General features: G+C 47.8%; 1 protein-coding gene and 1 long non-coding RNA gene across 2 annotated transcripts in view; one reads left to right on the forward strand and one right to left on the reverse strand.

Annotated features, from left to right (window-relative positions):
* Positions 1–21022, reverse strand: part of LOC144753265 (uncharacterized) — a 49206-nt gene that overhangs the window by 1216 nt on the left and 26968 nt on the right. The gene's annotated exons all lie outside the window — the stretch shown is intronic.
* Positions 16603–21022, forward strand: part of ANKRD22 (ankyrin repeat domain 22) — a 294066-nt gene continuing 289646 nt past the window's right edge. Inside the window, exon 1 of the mRNA XM_078641011.1 lies at positions 16603–16847. Coding sequence (XP_078497137.1) covers positions 16827–16847 — 21 coding nt within the window. The 5' untranslated portion in view covers positions 16603–16826. The remainder of the gene's footprint in view (positions 16848–21022) is intronic.

Below are 21022 nucleotides of genomic sequence, written 5' to 3' on the forward strand. Positions count from 1 at the left end.
TTATAACGTTTCTTGTTAGGTTCCAACATATTGTTACTCTGGTATTGTTTCCCCTTATGATGTGGATATGGGACCATAATAACGAGTGATAATTAATACAACACATTTCTCAAACTCATGTATGAGTTGGCCTCGTTACAAAAATGTATTGTCCACACAGAAGGCGATACAAGCGCACTAGGATTAAATGGTGTAAGGTCCCGTTTATCCCGCTATAAGAGCCCTGGGATATACTTGTGCGGCACTTTGAGGAACTGAACGCTGGTTCTCAGCGCATGCGCGAGGGCGTATAATAAGCGGCACTAACGGAGGAGCCCCAGCGCATGCGCAGGGAAACTAGCGTCTTGAACTAGGCAGCCCATTCGTACATGCGCGAATGACTATTCTGCTCACGGACATGCGCAGCGAGAAGGCAGGCGGACATTAGTCCACTATAGCTTGCCAGGACCCTGCGTTCATGGCTGTAAGTAATTAAACTTCCAGTACTTAAACACCAGTTGACCCACCAGTCGGTACCTCCCGGGACTAGCTCTCGTGGGTGTCGAGGTACCGACGGATAGGTAAGGACACAGGAAACATTCTTTGTCCGAATTAGTGTTGATGTCTAAACGTTTTACTCCTTTGTTATTTCGTTTTTATCCTGTAAATGAATAGGTCTGTCTGTGATAAACTTCTGGTTATGCTGTATACATTTGCATCCAGTGACCAATGATAGGGCACTCTGTCACTACGGGGGCTGGTTATCCCAGGTCTCTGCTTTTAGTGGTTTGTGTACTGATATAGGTGTACTGCTCCATACACTTATATATGACAACCTATAGGTTGGTGTATTTAGATTAGTGTACCCTTGTAGACACTTATATATATAATTTTTCCCGCAGAGCGGGCCTCCTTCCAGAGCAGTCTGCCAGGTAGAGGTGAGGCAGGACTATCCTACACTCGAGGGTAAGTCTTTGATACCAGTTATAAATGGTATGACACTTGTGATGCCAAGTGTAGTAAATGTGATTATTAAGCATAGTATAAGTTTTGTGTGTGTCTTTCTCTTGCTCTACCACGTGTGTTTTATTCATTTATAGATACCTGGGTATGACCTGACAGATAAAGACAAGCAGGAATACCGGTTTTGTATAAATAATCTTTATTATCACTTTAAATGGTTTTCACTTAACAGTGCAGCAGCATAATCACAGAGTTAATCTGGTCCTGAAGAAAGCCGCTGATACACGGGTAGTGATCAATAGGCTGAAACATGTTGACCACTTAGTGACAGTGGTTCTAAATCTATACCACTGTGCTGTTCTCCTTTTAACCCTGTCAGGTATAACACGTCATTAAAGCATTTTCTTGTGATTCTACGTAGATAGTTTTAACGTCACCACTCACTCTTTTCACAGCGCTGCACACCTCACTACACCTTAGCTCTCATTTGGGATTATCATCCTATTCCTTACCAATCAAAACATCTCTGAGCTCCTTCCTTTACTCTCCCTGAAGTAGCAGCTCCCAATGTTGACTAGGCTTTCAGCATTTGGTAAGGAGGACCCAAATGATGAAGCATGTCACCTTCGGGTGAGTGAGGGTTCTTATCCTTAAGGGATGTTTCCCCTTCTCCCTTAACTTCTTAATCTTTTGATTCACTTGTGGTTTATTTTGAGAGACACACTACTCATGCTTATTGGCACATTTTTTAGACTATAGGTATACCTTATGTTGTTGAATATGTACTAGGGAATGTATACCTAGTGGTCTATAAACTTTCCCTATTGACCCCCAATCTACGGTAGTGTTATTGTACTCTTTGGGATACCTAGAAGCCTGCAGAGGAATTTATTTTCAATTTTTTTTAGGACTACAGGTGGGGTATAGCCCCAAGCCCAGCCCATACTTTCATACAAGGTGATTAGTTCCTTGATGGGCTTTTGTCACAGTTTTTTAGAAAACTTAAACATTCTGTCAATGTCCCTGGGCAAATTTGCAAGCTCCCTGGCTTAAAATGTTATCCCAACTCAGATGATCGGACAGTATTATAACAAGATAATTAAAACGCTGGACTTTAGTGATGGGGATTAAATTTATGTTGTGTGAAAGTAAACGGGTATTTTTAGGGCCACATATCATTATGGGCGACTTCTGATGATTTATTTTCAGATTTACCTCCCCCATAAAATCATTAAAAATATTAAGGAGCAACTACAGGCCATTTGTGGTGCAGGCAATTAAAATTATGTCATCCGCGTAAAGTAAAACAGGTACTGTGTCAGTTCCAAACTCTAGGAAGGTCCCGCCTTTTGCTACCAGCTCTGAATCGAGTGTTTATATATAAATAAATAAAAAAGGGGCTTAAATGCAACATTGTCTCAAGCCCTTGAGGGAATAAAAAGACGGGATACAATCTCCATTTGTGTTGAAGCAAACCTAAGCCTTCGTATCTCTAAGCAGACTCCTCTGTATTTCTAAAATACATTATGGAAACTGACCACTACTCAAAATTTGATCGTCACCTTTCCTTTTATGAATTTTAAAAATGATTGCTGCTCATCAGGACATTATTCATCTGAATGTTTCAATTGAAATTCTAGCCACTTCCAGTCTCATTTGGAGGGACACAAACATGAGCATTTGCTATGTGATCCCCTCATCGCTCCTGCCCTGAGAGGTCGCTCCCCTGTCTCCCTGCCGAGACGCGGTATCATTGCTCTGTGCTGCTCTGTGTGTTATTTTGTACTATTAGCGCCTAGAATTGTACCGCGTTAACGCTACTTGGTTGCCGCTTGCTGGCTTGCTCCATTTCTGACCTGCAGCTTCATTAGGCGATATCCCCCGGCGCCCTGCTCTGCTCCCCCCTCCATTTTGTTTTTGTTGTTGTTGTTGGGCTCCGTGTGCCTTCCCTGAGCTCGCCCCGCCTCCCAGCCGAGCCGCCCTCCCACTAACTATTTACAGCGCTCCCGGACCTCGAAGCGCTGTGATCCCCTCATCGCTCCTGCCCTGAGAGGTCGCTCCCCTGTCTCCCTGCCGAGACGCGGTATCGTTGCTCTGTGCTGCTCTGTGTGTTATTTTGTACTATTAGCGCCTAGAATTGTACCGCGTTAACGCTACTTGGTTGCCGCTTGCTGGCTTGCTCCATTTCTGACCTGCAGCTTCATTAGGCGATATCCCCCAGCGCCCTGCTCTGCTCCCCCCTCCATTTTGTTTTTGTTGTTGTTGTTGGGCTCCGTGTGCCTTCCCTGAGCTCGCCCCGCCTCCCAGCCGAGCCGCCCTCCCACTAACTATTTACAGCGCTCCCGGACCTCGAAGCGCTGTGATCCCCTCATCGCTCCTGCCCTGAGAGGTCGCTCCCCTGTCTCCCTGCCGAGACGCGGTATCGTTGCTCTGTGCTGCTCTGTGTGTTATTTTGTACTATTAGCGCCTAGAATTGTACCGCGTTAACGCTACTTGGTTGCCGCTTGCTGGCTTGCTCCATTTCTGACCTGCAGCTTCATTAGGCAATATCCCCCGGCGCCCTGCTCTGCTCCCCCCTCCATTTTGTTTTTGTTGTTGTTGTTGGGCTCCGTGTGCCTTCCCTGAGCTCGCCCCGCCTCCCAGCCGAGCCGCCCTCCCACTAACTATTTACAGCGCTCCCGGACCTCGAAGCGCTGTGATCCCCTCATCGCTCCTGCCCTGAGAGGTCGCTCCCCTGTCTCCCTGCCGAGACGCGGTATCGTTGCTCTGTGCTGCTCTGTGTGTTATTTTGTACTATTAGCGCCTAGAATTGTACCGCGTTAACGCTACTTGGTTGCCGCTTGCTGGCTTGCTCCATTTCTGACCTGCAGCTTCATTAGGCGATATCCCCCAGCGCCCTGCTCTGCTCCCCCCTCCATTTTGTTTTTGTTGTTGTTGTTGGGCTCCGTGTGCCTTCCCTGAGCTCGCCCCGCCTCCCAGCCGAGCCGCCCTCGCCCCTCCCCCTTTCCACTACCCATATATGACCGTCGCACCTGCGCGCAGCGTCCACGCGCAGCGAACGCGCCTCATCCGCGCCGAAGGTGCGCCAAAGGTAAGCCCGTCTACGCCCGTCCGCGCCTGGACCGCGCCCAGCGCCAGTCTCCCTGGTCCTCGTAATGTCCACCCTTCCCGCATCACGTACGATGCCACGACCCTCCTAGCCCTCAACCCCGGCCGCTCCCCCAACTGCTTCCAAGCCGCTCCTGGATACACCCATGGACCCTTTTCCTGCTACTCCTGCAAGTTCGGCGACACCAAGAACAACTCCTCATCTACGAACACACAACAGATATCCGACCCCAACCACCTACAATGCATCCTGCTCAACACCCGCTCGGTCCACAGGCACGCTATTGACCTTTGGAATCTACTAGACACCATCTCTCCGGACGTCGCCTTCCTAACAGAAACATGGATGAACGCCTCATCAGCCCCAGACATCACCATCGCCATCCCCGAAGAATATAAGATCATCCGTAAGGACCGCACGGACCACACAGGAGGAGGCATCGCTATCGTCCATAAGAAATCGATTCGCATCTCAACCAGCTCAGACGTCAATCTCGCCAACTCTGAACACCTGCACTTCCAGATCCACATCGACCCCATGACCACACTCAGAGGCACCCTCCTCTACAGGCCACCAGGACCCCGCGCACAATTCAGTGAAGACATCACTGACTTCATCACTCCTCACGCGCTCCCCTCCGAAGAGTATATCCTTCAGGGAGACCTCAACTTTCACCTGGAGAAGAACAACGACCGCAACACCACCACCATTTTGGACAACCTCGCCAACCTCGGACTTAAGCAGCTTGTCACTGCCCCCATGTAAAAACTAAGGTCGGGGACAATCGATATTTGCCCGGCGGTATCGCCTCTTTAACCCACGAACTATTAATCAATGAAGAGGCAGGCGCTGGAGACTGGAAAGCAGGAAACAAGGTTTATTCTCTCCGGAGGAGAACACGACAAATCAGACAGCAGGTATCGTCATGAGGTGCTCTAACCGCATCTCTGAGGCCTGGCCTCTTATATACAGGTTTTATGGCTTTATTACAGATTACATATTCATGGCAACGCTTTGATGTACGGAAAGACATTCCCGGAATCTCCCCTTCGGGCCTGTTCCCACACACATTTGCAGTAGAAGTCCCCACCCTGGTCACAACAGGTGATGATTATCGCGCAGCTGGATATTCCGCCGATTCATGGAATGTGGGGGTTCGATCGGATCTCATGGGGTGGGGCTTTGATCAACTCGGGGGTCCTTTGATGGGGGAAGCTTTCTACTGTACGGGGAGGGGCAAGGAATAGTATCGGCAGAACTGGGTGTCGGCCTGGGAACGAGGAAGACAAACGGGCACACGGGGGAAAAGGGGGTTTGCATCAAAGGGCCGGGGACCATGAAAGGGAGGAAGGGAGGTGTTGCGCTGGGAACAGGATGGGGTTCTGAGGCAGAGCTGCGCTGAAGAGGGGTTTATGACTCAAGGCAGGTGCGAGCAGGGGGGTTGGTCAGCGTGCAGGCTTGGTGAGGGCGAAGGGCTATGTCGGGGGCCAGTGGCATGCAAAAGGGATGGTCCTGATCGAGGCACCTAAAATGGCGGGCGCGCACGACAAAAAGTGTGGCATCAGGGGAAAAGGCAAGATGGCGCAGATAATGTTTACCAAAATCGTACTAATTTTCCACAGTCCTCCCTTTAACATATTCAAGACATCTTGCTGGTTCATTTTCTATTCAGGTCTATTATGGTGGGCATAGGGAAAACAGTAGGAACCCAGATGAAGGAGTCGTAAACATTTCATTTAAAATCTCTAATTTTAGGAGGCGGGCCTATTGATAAACTTTGATAAACTTGTTTGCAGGAAAGTCATAGTAATGTAATACAAAAATGATTCTGTAGCGAGCAGTGAGTACATTGCATACAGGTTATTATATACGGGCTCCCTATATATTTGGTTGGAGCATAATCAATACAATGGTGGCTGGGAGAGAAACGAGATGTAGCAGAAACGATGATTGAGGGTGTCGATGTTCGAAGTTAATGAGTTCTCAGTACTGTTTGTTGTCCTTTGTTGGCGCTGTGGAGCACCGGCGGTGGAGCTAAGGGTCCAGCTCTATTCTAGGTCCCATGTTGCAGGGCACGACCTTTTCCTCGCGTTTCTGGTCAGAAGGTCTTTTTCGCCCCGTGTCCTTTGGAGTCGATAGTCAAAGAGTTCAGATGGAAGAAGAGTGTACAAATAGTCCATAGGGTAGGTCGGAGAAAAAGGGGGATGGAGCAAAGGCCAGATCGGGAACAGACCAGGGGGCGGAGAATTCCAGGTAGGCGGGCTCATGACTGAGTTCAGAGAGCGGGGACTTTTCGGCACACATTTGAACATTGAGCAGGGGCATCAGGTCAGCCCTTTCCTCTCATTTGGTCGGAAATAGTGCCTCGTCCTGCAGCTCCTTTCTGTCGCGGTCTCGCCTCGGCCAATGTCGCAGATGTTCCATAGTCTGTAGTCAGGCCACGTGCTCCCACATCCGGTCCTTCTTTCCTCCGACAGTCGTACCCTTAAAATGAGTTTGAAAAGACAGTCTTTAGAGAATTGGTAGAGGAAGGTAAACACATAAGTCTATTTCTCTCCCAGCTCCAGGCACGAAACGAAGATGTCCGTTATATTAGCGTTCACAAATAACATATAAATGACCGATGATGGGCCTGTAGGATTTACTATGACTTTCCTTTACAACTATTTATTACTGTTACGACAGTTCATCTGATGGAGACCCACCTTCGTAATACGAGCCTGACAAAGCTATACCGTTCTCTAGGGCTTTATATTTATCAAGGGTGCGGTGAGCTATCAACATGATACTAATAGGTATCTTGCTGAGGGACGAACATAGGCTAAACATTTTTCATTCTATCAATGCATCTTGCCTTTCAACTAAACATTTTTGCTCTCAACAGTGTTCATTGCAATGATTTTTTTTTGCTTCGGCCTAATCCCTTTAACTTTGTAAAACATCATTCCGGTTCCTATGTAGCCTCTTATAGCCTGATTACTAATTTAGAAAAGACAGGGGTCTTATGGGAAACGACTAGGGACATAGAAAACTGTGGTAAGGGCGTAAGTAGACCCATCTCTTATGACCGGGGGTGAGGGATAGTTTTATAACTCTCGTCCGGGGCAGCTGATACGAAACAGGGGGCGTTCCTGGAATATGAGGAAGTTTCGATCATTTTTACTGTTTGGGTATTGCGACAATTTGGGACGGGGAAGGTCGCGTATTCTGAGGCATTCTATTTCATCATAGGAGCCGCTGACTTGTAGTTCCCTTATTACGGGTCAGATTAGGGAACCTCAGTCGTCTTACCTGTCCTTTCCCTTATCGCCAACTCTCGGTTTCGTTAATTTAGCAGAAAGGAGAGGCAATGACACGGTCTCAGGGTGATTGTATTAAAGACAAGTTTCGTGCAAATACTGGCGGTATTTGAAGCCAATTGGGTGGTGTGCTAGGGGTGGCGGTTTGCCAATTTAGCTGCTAGTCGTTCGGAAGAGTGAGAGTGTGGAGGAGAGAGAGAGAGAGAGAGAGAGAGAGAGAGAGAGAGAGAGAGAGAGAGAGTGAGAGAGAGAGAGAGAGAGAGAGAGAGAGAGAGAGAGAGAGAGAGAGAGAGAGAGAGAGAGAGAGAGAGAGATGTGCAACAATAGGCTAGATAGTACACGTGCAACATAGGGGGCGGCCGTGTATTTAAGATAGATTATTCAGCGCATCACTCGATACAAGACATCGCAGGTCTGTGTTAGTATTTTGTAAGCATGCAGTTCAGGACGGGCGAGCATTAGGTCGGGTACGGGGGGCATGCGTTGAGAAAAAGGAAAAGGGGGCACCATCGTGTCGCCCTCCTTGCATTCTTGGTCCTTTGACCAGTTGAGTCAGCGCTTCAGTCACACACAAACATTCTCTCATAGTTTCATTCACACGCGACATGTGTCCATTCACGCATCATGCATTAAAGGTGATCACTTCTTATCAAGCCATATTATTTGTTGGTTTGTTTGTTACATTAGTAGGTTGTGGGTGTGCTTAGGTGCCACCTTGCGGCGTTAGTCTGCTTCGCGTATCAGACATGGCGAGGCTTCAGATCTTCGCCACGCCTCGGCTGTGATCTCTGAGGTAGCCTGCAGAGGGAGGAAAAAGAGGGGAAGGGGACAACATACGGGCATATTAAAAGCACGGCTACGAAAATCTTTTACTTACCTCATACTCGTCTTATCTCCTTGGGATAGAATCCCCGAGGTTGTGGTTTCTGGAGTCAAAAAAAAGGGGGGGGGGGCAGTGTGTCCTTATGGGTTGTGAGAAGGAAAACGTTAGAGAATCAGAAGCACTTAGCGCGAAGTTTCTAGTTGGTAGGTGTGTTTAACTATCGGGGTCCTAAAATCTCTTTCAACGTTTGTGATGTTCCAAGGTTTATCAGTTCTCCGGCCAACTCTGTTTCCTAGTACCTTTGAGTGTCGCATCTTTATAATATTCTATCATTCACATCGTTTCACCTTTTACCCATCTTTTACATTACGCCATTTCGTTTTTACCCATCCCCAGAAGTCGGGGTCTTTCTCCATGCGCGAGTCCCGGAGTCAGTCGCATTTTTGACGGCGGAGTGTCGTGTCTCAGATTCGATCCTCCATCCGGGGCTGGGCAACCATCTTCTTTCAACCTTAAAAAGAGAGCAGAGTAGGGTGCACAGAAAGGAACTCTCCCGCCGATCCCACATTTTTAAATAAAGCATGCAGTACCCGTTCATAATTTCGAAAACCTTTATTTTGCAAAATCATTTCAGTACGTGGATTATGAGGGTGCAGTCGAATTCGGCCGGACACGGCAATGGCTAAAGTGCGTACAGTGGGGGGATGTCGTTTTGCAGCAATAAAAACATTAGAAAGTTTTATTCATTCATTTGTAGGAAACTAAAACGTCTATCAATTGACTGGGGGAATCGGGGGCATGTATTTCATGATTTAGAAGCATAGTCAGACTAGTTGCAATCAGATTTCCTATATGCATACCGTGTGCGTGCGTCATAAGCGAGGTTATACATCAGCTATATAAAAATATAATACATCGTACATTTGTAATCAAATTTTTTTTTAACGGGATCCTTTTTACATGTTCGTCGAGTGAGCTCTCCTTCTTTCTCGTCAAGTGTACAAAGGATCATATACATTGTCTCAGAACATCAAGTTTTGTTATTTTAGCAAAAAGAAACACCACGAGGTGTTCGTACGTTCCTATTGATACCGGCGCCATTTTGGGCGGGGCCGGGTTAGTCCGGAAGTAGCATCAGGGAAAGTGTTTCCTACAACCGGCAGTTGGACCAGAGTCCTTTTCGGCAGTTCAAGAATTCATGCTAACAGAAGGAGTGGCTATGTCATGCTTATTTCGCTAGCGATTAAGGCAGTTGTCCTTTACCGGAAGCCTGCAAGGGCCGAGGGCTCCTGGGACTTTTGTAGAATCTTCAAGGCTGTGGAGATGCTGTCGGAGGTGGGGGCTCGTGCCCCGGTGGGCAAGCGCCCGAATGACATTGCTGTTCAAAGCTACTCTAGCGGCCGAGGCCCGCCTTCCAGCGGACCCAGACGCCATTTTGAGGCCCTGCAGCAGTCCCCTCTCGTCGAGTCTGCAAGAGTGGAAGAGACCTTCCTGAGGACAAATAGGGAATGGAACTCTATTCTGTGGAAGCGGGACGTTCGGCTGGGGTGCAGCTGTGATGCCCTCACCGGGGGGGGCGAGGGAGACTCGTTCGCGCCGTCTCCTTCTCCCGGTGCACTCCACGCTGCTCTTTTTCATCGGCCTGCACGAAGGTCTCTCCACATCCGGTGCTCCACAAGGCCCATGCTCAATGCTGTGGAAGTATGGCCACCTGCGGCGCACATCCGGTGCTGCACAAGTATCGGTGCAGCCATTGCATATTCGGTGCTCCGAAAATATGGGCACCGTTGCACGTTCGGTGCTCCGAAAATATGGGCACCGTTGCATGTTCGGTGCTGCGCAAGTATTGGCACCGCCGCCTGGCTGGGGGAGTTCGGTGCTGGGCCGGGGGCTGGGAGACCTCCTATCCATGGAGGTGGGAGAGGCTCGTCCGCGTCGCCTCTCCCTCCCAGCCCAACTTGGACAAATTTCTGCAGAGGTATTTGTGATGGCCGGACTGGGGCTGGGACGCCTCCTATCTGTGGAGGTGGGAGAGGCTCGTCCGCGTCGCCTCTCCCTCCCAGCCCAACTTGGACAAATTTCTGTGGGGGTACGTACAGGATATCCCGTCGTCCAGAGTTGCCGCGGCCATTGTTCATGACAGAGGTGGCGCCTGGCGTGTTGCTGCTGCCACAACGGAGGAGAAAAGGAAGAGGTGTCTCGTCCTTCTCTGGGCCGGGCTTCCTTAGGTTATCGGCTGCAGCTGGACTCAGTTGGCCCCGGTCCCTGGCCATTGGTGGCCGGGCCGGGAGGACATGTGGCGGGACTGCCTGCAACTATCCAGGGCCGTTGCGGCTGGGCCGGGGAGGCATGTGGCGGGATTACCTGCAGCTACCCAGGGCCGCTGTGGCCGGACCCCGCTGGCCCCTGCCTCTCCTCCGGCTCCCCCATACGTTAAGATTTCCTGACCAAGTGTTGGCAGCAGGGCCCGCCTTATATGGGTTGCCGCCAGTTGGGCGTAGCCGTAACCCTGCCCAACTTTGGAAGGTTCCAGAATGGGGGGGGGGGGCGAATGTTCTGTTGACTTTCATTTTCTACAGTTTACCGTTCTTGTTTCTAGCGTTATTGTTTCTTGCTTGTTATGTTAAATAAAAGTTTGTGTTCATCAGTGGCCTACTGATTTCGTTTCCCATTCCTTTCTTTCCAGGTTGTCTCATGCTAGAATTTCTGTTAACAGAGTTTATGTAACACGGAAGAACATGCAGAGGGATGACGCAGATTCATACATTACGTACACACAAACTCAGACGGGGGACAGTACAAGTACGACATACAAAGATCCAAGACAAATATAAAACAGTTATTGGCCATAATTATCTTTTTCCGTCTGTGAATTTAGAGCTAGGCTGGGTTCCCGTCTTTACATTGTTCGACCTAGGAAAACTCGAACATGTCGCTGAAATCGTTCTGGCGAAATCTGTGCCATCGGGCATAATCAAACGTGGTGGTTCTATCTGGTCTGTCTATGTGAGTCTGATTCTTCTTTGTCTCGCGCCTTTTCCCTTTCTGTCGGCCTGTTATTCCTGCCGGCCCTCTATTCCCACTCTTGCTCAGCAGAGTCGGGCATTGTGCTTTCCAGTGTCCGACATATCTACAAAAAGCGCATTGATCTTGCCCTAAGTCTGGCCGTTCTGTGCGTAGTGTCGGGGGATAATTTTCGGGTCGTGGTGTCCAGGGGTTGTCCTGTTGATATATTCCTCTACCTGCTCTGTCCTCGTCTCTTTTCTTTCGTTGCATTGCCTCTTTGCGCCACATACCGAGACTGTCGAGCATAATAGGCGTTGTCTTATTATTACGAAGGGCTATTTCTAACGTTTCTATTTTATCAAGATCGAAGGATCCTACCAGTGGCCACTGTTTGTCTTGACTTTCTTTGGTATACCTGTGCCACAATTTATTATAGGCTATGGTAACTAATCCATAGTTTATTAACATGTCCTTATTAGGGGTGCCTTCCAGCGGAGCTAGATGATCCACCTCTAACAAACGGTCCGGGCTGAACCAATTATCAATCAGTGGGGAGAAGACAGACATGACGGCTCGCAACGAGGGACAAAAAGTCAGCACTGCCTATCTTATCACTGTGCGCAAAGACTAGACAGAATATTTCTATTCTACGTTGTTTGCAGGCAGTGAATACCTCATGGACCAATAAATAAGAACAACCAATAACAAGGAACAACCAATAATAAATAAAATAAAATAAAATAAAATAAAGTCAGTGGGGAGAGTAAGTAGGGCGCAAAAGTCTGCGTCCTCTACCCTTTCACTATCCGTAAAGAGGAATCTGTTATTTCCTGTTTGCAGACAGAGAATCTCCAGAAGACGATCCGTGAACAGTAGTTCGGGGTCAAAGAACCCAGTTAATCAGTGTGGGAGAGGGAATCTCCTGAAAACCGTTAATAAATAATAGAATCAGTGGGGGAGAAAAATAGGCACGACGGCTGCGTTACCTATCCTTCACTGTTTGCAAAAGGGAAAGAGCCTACTGTTTCTCCGTGTGCAGACAGTGAATCTCCAAATAAGTCAAATAAAGAGTAATACTAGTATTTTCTGAACAACCAATACAATTATTTTGTAGTTTGTCGTGTTTACACGACCTTACCCGGACTGTATGGACAGTTTCTTGTCTTCCGAATCCAGCGCCCGTTCGTCCTCTTTTTCTCGTATTTCTCACGGCACTCCTAATGGTTCCCAGTCAGGACCGTGGATCACTCGAAAGAGGTCTGTTCGGAACTAGTGAAGTTCGGATGATCGGCTGCCAGACGAGGGTCTATTGGGCACGAGCTCTCCCGATCGTTGCAGTCGTTCACTCTGTCGTCAGGACCTCTCCCACTGGATCCACGAGTCGCTGATGGGCCCCACGCTTGGGACGCCAATTGTAAAAACTAAGGTCGGGGACAATCGATATTTGCCCGGCGGTATCGCCTCTTTAACCCACGAACTATTAATCAATGAAGAGGCAGGCGCTGGAGACTGGAAAGCAGGAAACAAGGTTTATTCTCTCCGGAGGAGAACACGACAAATCAGACAGCAGGTATCGTCATGAGGTGCTCTAACCGCATCTCTGAGGCCTGGCCTCTTATATACAGGTTTTATGGCTTTATTACAGATTACATATTCATGGCAACGCTTTGATGTACGGAAAGACCTTTCCGGAATCTCCCCTTCGGGCCTGTTCCCACACACATTTGCAGTAGAAGTCCCCACCCTGGTCACAACAGGTGATGATTATCGCGCAGCTGGATATTCCGCCGATTCATGGAATGTGGGGGTTCGATCGGATCTCATGGGGTGGGGGCTTTGATCAACTCGGGGGTCCTTTGATGGGGGAAGCTTTCTACTGTACGGGGAGGGGCAAGGAATAGTATCGGCAGAGCTGGGTGTCGGCCTGGGAACGAGGAAGACAAACGGGCACACGGGGGAAAAGGGGGTTTGCATCAAAGGGCCGGGGACCATGAAAGGGAGGAAGGGAGGTGTTGCGCTGGGAACAGGATGGGGTTCTGAGGCAGAGCTGCGCTGAAGAGGGGTTTATGACTCAAGGCAGGTGCGAGCAGGGGGGTTGGTCAGCGTGCAGGCTTGGTGAGGGCGAAAGGCTATGTCGGGGGCCAGTGGCATGCAAAAGGGATGGTCCTGATCGAGGCACCTAAAATGGCGGGCGCGCACGACAAAAAGTGTGGCATCAGGGGAAAAGGCAAGATGGCGCAGATAATGTTTACCAAAATCGTACTAATTTTCCACACCCACCCACATCGCAGGCCACACACTCGACCCTATCTTCACTTCCAGCAAACACGTCTCCTTCAGCCACACCACAGCTCTCCTTTGGACTGACCACAGCTGCGTTCACTTCACCTACAACAAGCCCACATCCAACAACCACCCCCAACCGACTCTGCAAAGAAACTGGAACAAAATCACCATCGACCAGATCTCCTCATCGCTTCTTCTTAACCCCCCAGCCCACTCCTCAAATCCAGACCAAGCAGCCACCAACCTCACCCAATGGTTATCCAAAAGCGCCGACATCCTAGCACCACAGAAAAAACGACAAATCAAACTAGGCAGCAAGAAGGCCTCCTGGTTCAACGATGATCTTAAGAAATCCAAGAAACTCTGCCGCTCCCTTGAGAAGACCTGGAAAAAAGACCCAACCACCAGCACCAAGGACGCCTTCAAAAACGCCACCCGCATACATCACCAACTGATCCGGAATGCCAAGAAAGCTGCTTTCAAGGACCGACTAGATAACAACGCCCACAACAGCAAGGAATTATTCAACATCGTCAAGGAATTTACCAACCCCTCAGCCAACTCCAACGACATCACCCCCTCTCAAGCCCTCTGCGACTCCCTAGCCTCATTCTTCCACAGCAAAATTGCAGACATCCACAACAGCTTCGACAACCGACCCGAAGACCAACCCACCCAACCCCCCGCAGGACCCCCTCCACCCCTGAACATCCTCAATGACTGGAAGACAATCTCCACTGAGGACACCATCCGTCTGATGAACTCCATCCACTCAGGATCCCCCACAGACCCATGCCCTCACCACATCTTTAACAAAGCAGACTCCATCATAGCACCGCACCTCCGAGACGTCATCAACTGCTCCCTCAACTCCGCAACCTTCCCGGAAAGCTGGAAACATGCCGTACTCAGCGCCCTCCTGAAAAAACCCACAGCTGACCCCACCGAACTCAAAAACTACCGCCCTATCTCACTCCTTCCTTTCCTGGCCAAAGTAATCGAGAAAGCGGTCAACAACCAGCTTGCCGCATTCCTCGAAACCAACAAATCCCTCGACTCCTCACAATCCGGCTTCCGAGCCAAGCACAGCACTGAAACCGCCCTCATCGCAGCAACAGACGACATTCGAACTCTATTGGACAATGGAGACACTGTCGCCCTCATCCTCCTCGACCTCTCCGCTGCCTTCGACACGGTTTGCCACAGCACTCTTTTACAACGCCTCAAAAACGTCGGAATCCAAGGAAAAGCACTGGAATGGATCACCTCGTTCCTCACCGGAAGAACCCAAAGAGTCCGCCTTCCACCATTCAAGTCAGAGGCCACTGAAGTCATCTGCGGCGTCCCACAAGGATCTTCACTCAGCCCCACCCTCTTCAACGTATACATGAGCCCCCTCGCGGCCATCGCACGCCAACACAACCTCAACATCATCTCCTATGCCGACGACACTCAACTGATCCTATCACTCACCAGAGACCCTAACACTGCCAAAACCAACTTACATGAAGGAATGAAAGAAGTAGCAGAATGGATGAAGCACAGCCGTCTGAAACTGAACTCGGACAAAACAGAAGTCCTCATCCTAGGCACCTCCCCCTCCGCCTGGGATGACTCCTGGTGGCCAGAGGCCCTGGGAAAAGCACCCATCCCGACGGACCACGCAAGGAACCTGGGCGTCATCCTGGATTCCGCACTCTCGATGAACAGACAAGTCAACGCCGTTTCCTCATCTTGCTTCAACATTCTTCGCATGCTCAAAAAAACATTTCGCTGGATCCCCACCGAAACTAGAAAAACGGTCACCCACGCACTGGTCACAAGCCGACTGGACTACGGAAACACCCTCTACGCCGGTACCACTGCAAAACTCCAGAAAAAACTCCAACGCATCCAGAACGCCTCAGCCAGGCTCGTATTAGACATCCCGCGTAGAGAACACATCTCTGGTCACCTGAAAAACCTCCACTGGCTCCCCGTCAATAAGAGAATTACCTTCCGGCTCCTTACCCACGCACACAAAGCACTCTACGAAATCGGACCTGAATGCCTCAATACACGACTGTCCTTCTACTCCCCCCCTCGCCAGCAGCTACGATCCTCCAACCAAGCCCTTGCCACTGTTCCCCGCATCAACAAAACCACCATGGGACGTAGATCCTTCTCCTACCTCGCAGCTAAAACCTGGAACACACTCCCCACTCACCTGCGCCTGACTCAGAACCACCTAGCATTCAGAAAGCAACTTAAAACGTGGTTATTTGACAAGTAACTCCCCATCCGTCTTCAAGCGCCTTGAGACCCTCTGGGTATGTAGCGCGCTATAAAAATTTACTGACTTGACTTGAAGCCACCCCTCACTTTCCCTGTAGCTACAGACCCTGTCATTTTCCCAGGTTCATGCGTGATGTGCTGCTTCAGTCCAGTTTTTTTTTCTTTGAATTCTGGTACTTGTAGTTTCATTTATTCCATTATAAAATTGAGCTACAAGTCCCAGAAGTCTACGAAAAAAACTTGGACTGGAACAATACATGACAGATGTACCTGGGAAATTTAGCAGCTTTGAGCAGCTTACCTGCTAGTTTTACTCATTTGGGATTTCTCTTCTGTGTAGTACTCAGGCTTGCAAGTACCTTTTCTATACACAAAAGACAAAACGATTGGCATTGTTTAAGTGCTTAGTCTGCACACCGCATTTATGCATACTCCTTTAATTGCACACTACATTTATGAATCTTCACTTCATAGTTATTTGTAACATTGCTTCTCTACAATAATTCCATAACTCTATTGGTTCTCATCTGAAAGTCCAAACCTCAAGTTTCTGCAGTTTCTTCACTCATTTCCTTCTCCACATTTTGCCTCCAACCATCGAAAGCATGAATTTCATCCAATATATTGGGAAAAGAAAGGTGAAAGTAGAAAAATATTTTCTTGCCAAGTGAGAAGCTATCATAAGTTTTTCGAGTTTAAAGCGATCAACATAATTACGGGTATAATGACTTCATTTCTTTCTCCAAATCTCGCTTTTAATAGCCGTGCGGTATTGCTTTTAGAACATGATTGTGAAAGACCTCCTCCCCTGTTGCAGCTTGCCACAGTTCGTCTCCCTGATGTGTAAACGGACACTGACATCACAGGGCTGGGTTTTGCAAGCACAACGTTTCTTTCACGAGGCGGGTTTCCACTCCCAGCTTGGCAGAAGGTTTAAAACAAAGAATGTGCAGTTGCCGTATGTTTGTAGGCAGAAGTTCCCTCTTGAAACGACTGGATTTAAGCAAGCAGACCTCGCCTCTAATTCGGCCACCCCTGCAATCCCAGAATCCTGCATTAGTTTCTTCCAGACCCGTGTGGAGCAGCCATGGGTATCCTGTATTCAGAGGTACGTTCTCATTCTACGTTTGATGTTTAGACTGAAACCTAAGTGAGTGAAACCACACGTCTGGTCCAGTTAATGAATGCATAAACAAGTACATTTTGAATGCGAGCAGTTACCTCATCGGCTCTTAAAAAAAATAATGTTGAGAGCCAAGTTGCTGTTTTGTTTTTCCTACTGCATGTATATTTTGCAGAGGGACTCTGAGGGTGATAACGACTTTTTCTTGCAAAAACGGAAACAATCACTATCTCTAATGCTCAGAAATGTTGCTGGCTTTTTTTCATGAGGTACTAAATTTAATGCATGAAACTTTCGAGAGAGTTAGTCCGTATTGCTTAGTATATTTACTCAGCGTTGTGCACAGGCGGGGAATAAGCCGAGATGCAAACATGCCGGCCCCTGGAGCAGTTTTGAAAAGTAGTAGGCTGCCACTTTCGAGCGAACAAACTCACTCAACCGGCCGATAAAGAAGACCAAAGCGAACAAATTACTAGTGGGCTTCAAAGTTTGCTTAGGATGGGGCGGGGGCATGTGGTTTTGAAAGTGGAAACAGTTTGTATACCGTCTTGTACTCATTTTGCAGGTGAAAGGTAGTTGGTGCTTACAAATAATTTTTGCATTCATGCTGTGACTTCAGGTTTCAGGTTTTAAAGTCTTTATTTCGATTTTTGCATCATAAAAGACAATTAAAAGCAATAGAAATTGAACATACATGATATAGTTAAAATTTGATTTAAGACCATCACAGTTACCATTTACAATTTCATCGATTCCGAAGAGCATTTCAACACTAATATTAGAATATTGTACGTCTGCTTCAGGAATAAACCATTAGTCCAATAAAACTAAGTCAAAGCAAAATCTGCCTGGATTGGGCCATAAAACATGGAAAAGATTTTCAGTGTGGAATGCTAAATTATATTGGTACTGTTGAGAGCGGGAAAACTTGGTTTACAGTCTCCTAAATTGTGTCTGCTAGCAGCTAAACCAGAGGCCGATTTAAAAAAAAAAAAAACTACAATATCATGGGAGGTGAAATGCCCTCCAACTCCTTTTAACCCCTTGCATGCTCATGACGGAACGGTTCCGTCATCAGCGCCGGTGCTCCGGTGCTGATGACGGAACATTTCCGTCATGAGTCAATTTGATTTATGACCCTTCAGCACTGCAGCGAAATTCGCGCAGCACTGAAGGGGTTAAACAACATGGCTATAGATGTTCCTGTAGAAGTTACAAGATTTATGGGTGCTTGGAATTGGGAGATCTGTGCCTAATAATACTTTTCATATTGTATTGTAATTGCATTTATAGAGCGCTTACTACCCTAGACGAGGTGTTGAAGTGCTTTTTCGGCGAGTAGCACGTAACTCCGAAAACCCATAACGGATTAGTGGTGAATTAGTATAGTGAAATATGAAAGTAATTTGAGTGGTGGATATGTTAGTCTGTTTTTTTGGATTGAGAAGGATAGTAGAGGGATAGAAGAGAGAAAAGGTTTGCATTTATATAGTGCTTGCTACCCCTGATGAGGGGTTGAAGCGCTTTTCATTGATCAGCACGCTACTCTGGAACCCAAACAGGATTAGTGGGGAATTAGTATAGGAAAATATGAAATTAATTTGAGTGGTGGACATTAGTCTGTTATTTGGATTGAAAAGGTAGAGAAGAGGGAAGGGTCTTGAATTTTTTTGTTTGGGGAGTTCATAGCAGTAAGAGGGGGTTTGGGATGAGTAAAGGGGAGGTGGAGGCGGAAGAGTCAGAGGGAAGGGTTTAGAAATGCTTGTTTGGGCGATCTGAATAGTAAAAGAGGTATGAGTTGATGCGAGGAGGGAAGAGTATGGAAAGGGTTGTTTTGGTAGTAGTGGTATGGGATCTGGGATGAATGAGACAGTGGAGGTAGAGGATATACTGATAGAGGTATAGGGTGAGAAATAGGGTTGTGCATTAGAAAGAGTAGTAGAATGGTGTTTCCTGTTATAAAGAGTAAGTAGTTCTCGCCGTCTTTCATTGCACTAATGGGTAGCTTAGTGCCATTGCTTAAGCTGGCACATATAATGGTGGAATTTCTTATATTAACACACACACACAGAGTTATATATGTATTATTTTTAATTATGTAATATGTTTTTACATTGTGGACCAGAGACAATTGAATCTGTGATTAATAATTGTTTTAATTGACTTTGGTTGTGGAAAGAACAGATTTAATTCTTGTGTCTTTATATTAATATTTTGGGCCTCATTTTAAGTTTCCTACCTCGTTTCGAGTCAGGGGATCCATGGGGTTTCTGATGACAGAACCTCAGCCGGCTCAGCTGCCAGAAACCCTTAGTGCAGGGCCTCCATAGATGTTCCCGGGCATGCCATCTGAAGCGTGAGAGATACCGGCATGGAAAACAAACAATGGAACTGATGCAAAGAACAAACTTCTGTGTTAGGAATTTGTTTCATCAGAACAAAAAGAGTGCCAAGTGAGCCCAAACAAACATGGCACATGCTCAGCACTTTCCTCTGCTCTCAGTGCATCCACCATGCACTGAAGGAATAGTGATCCCACCAGGCTGGCTGTGAGCGCTAACTATGGCTAGCTGTCCTCAGTTATCAAGAAGGGTGAACATATCACTCCTACACTGCAATATTTTCTCCGAGTCCCAGAACAGCAGTGTGTCATCTGTAAGTCTTTATCCCTAGCACTGAAGATTTAATTAAACTCTTACCTCACTACATTCAGAGTAAATACAATGATTACCAAAATAACAGATTTTGATGAAATTTTGTTTGCTAATGTTTGAGTTTGCAGAATATTAATCCTTTTTAATTCATGAGGACATCTAAAGTCAAGAGATCTCAATCCTGACCTATGTGTGACTGCTTCTTAGCCCCCTGGGATGTCGCTACCCCCTCCCCCCTTTAATATACCTACAACAAAAAAATCCTCAACTGTGAATTCCAAACTAGTTAGTGTAACACAACTCAATTACATAGTGAAGTAAATACATAAAATATCCTGCGGCTGTATTCCTATAGCTCTAGCGTGACCCGTGTGCAGCTGGCATGCTACTCCCTCGGCCCCTCTTTTTCTTAAGTTCAGCCAAAAATGCCTGTGCTTTAACCTCTGAGAAAAACATCCTGGTCTGGCCATCTACGAGCACTTTTAGCCTGGCTGGGAACAGCAAGTATGCTTCACAACCTGTCTTTTGAAAAGGATCAATCATTTGCCTTAGTCTCCACCTCCTCTCCACCGTGGCATGACAAAAATCTGGGCATGCAAAAAAAGTTATTCCGTTAAGGCTACGTCGGGCCTGAGGATTAGCTCTGTCTGGCTAAAAAGTTCCCCACAAACACCAAAATTGCCCTAGGCCTGTCAGTTTGGGATGTAACATATATTTTCTTTTGCGTCAAAGGAAACCTATGTGCCTGTTGGACCTCCTATTCTATTCTATTCTATTCTGGGTTTGGTAAAGCGCAACAGCTACCCCAGCAATGGGGCGTCCCGGCGCTGAGAGAAGTCACACACCCTACCAGGAGGAGAGCGGGGGAGGAGGGGGGGAGGGAGCTGCACTAGTCGGAAGGAGATAGAAGGGTCTTGATTGCCTTACGGAAGGCAGAGAGGCAGTCTATGGAACGTATATGAAGAGGAAGAGCGTTCCACAACTTGGGTCCCAGGACCTTGAAGGAGCGACCTCCAATGCGACAGAGCTTTATTCGGGGTACTTTCAGAAGGAGTTGGTTGGAGGAGCGCAGCTCGCGGCTAGGAGCATAGGGGCAGGTGAGGTTTTGTAGCAGAGAGGGGTTTCCCTGTTTGAAGATTTTAAAGATCGTAATGAGCGCTTTGAATTTTACTCTGTTTTCGACGGGCAGCCAGTGAAGTTTGCGGATGGTGGCTCTGGCTGAGCATCTGCGGGGAAGACTGACCAGCGTTCTTGCTGCCGCGTTTTGGACTCGTTGAAACCTCGCAGTTTCTGCTTTGTTTGCACCTAGGAGGAGGACGTTCACGTAGTCCAGGCGTGATAAGATGGTTGCCTGGACAATCAGCTGGCGAACCTTCGAATCGAAAAAGCCGAGTATGGGCCTAAGATTTCTCAGAAGACCCATACAGGTGGCTGCCACCTTTTTGGTGTGTGTCTGGAAGCTGAGAGTGGCATCCATCCAGACTCCCAGGTGTTTGACGCTAGATT

Source organism: Lissotriton helveticus, chromosome 5_1, assembly GCF_964261635.1.
Source record: "Lissotriton helveticus chromosome 5_1, aLisHel1.1, whole genome shotgun sequence".
Lineage (NCBI taxonomy): Eukaryota > Metazoa > Chordata > Amphibia > Caudata > Salamandridae > Lissotriton > Lissotriton helveticus.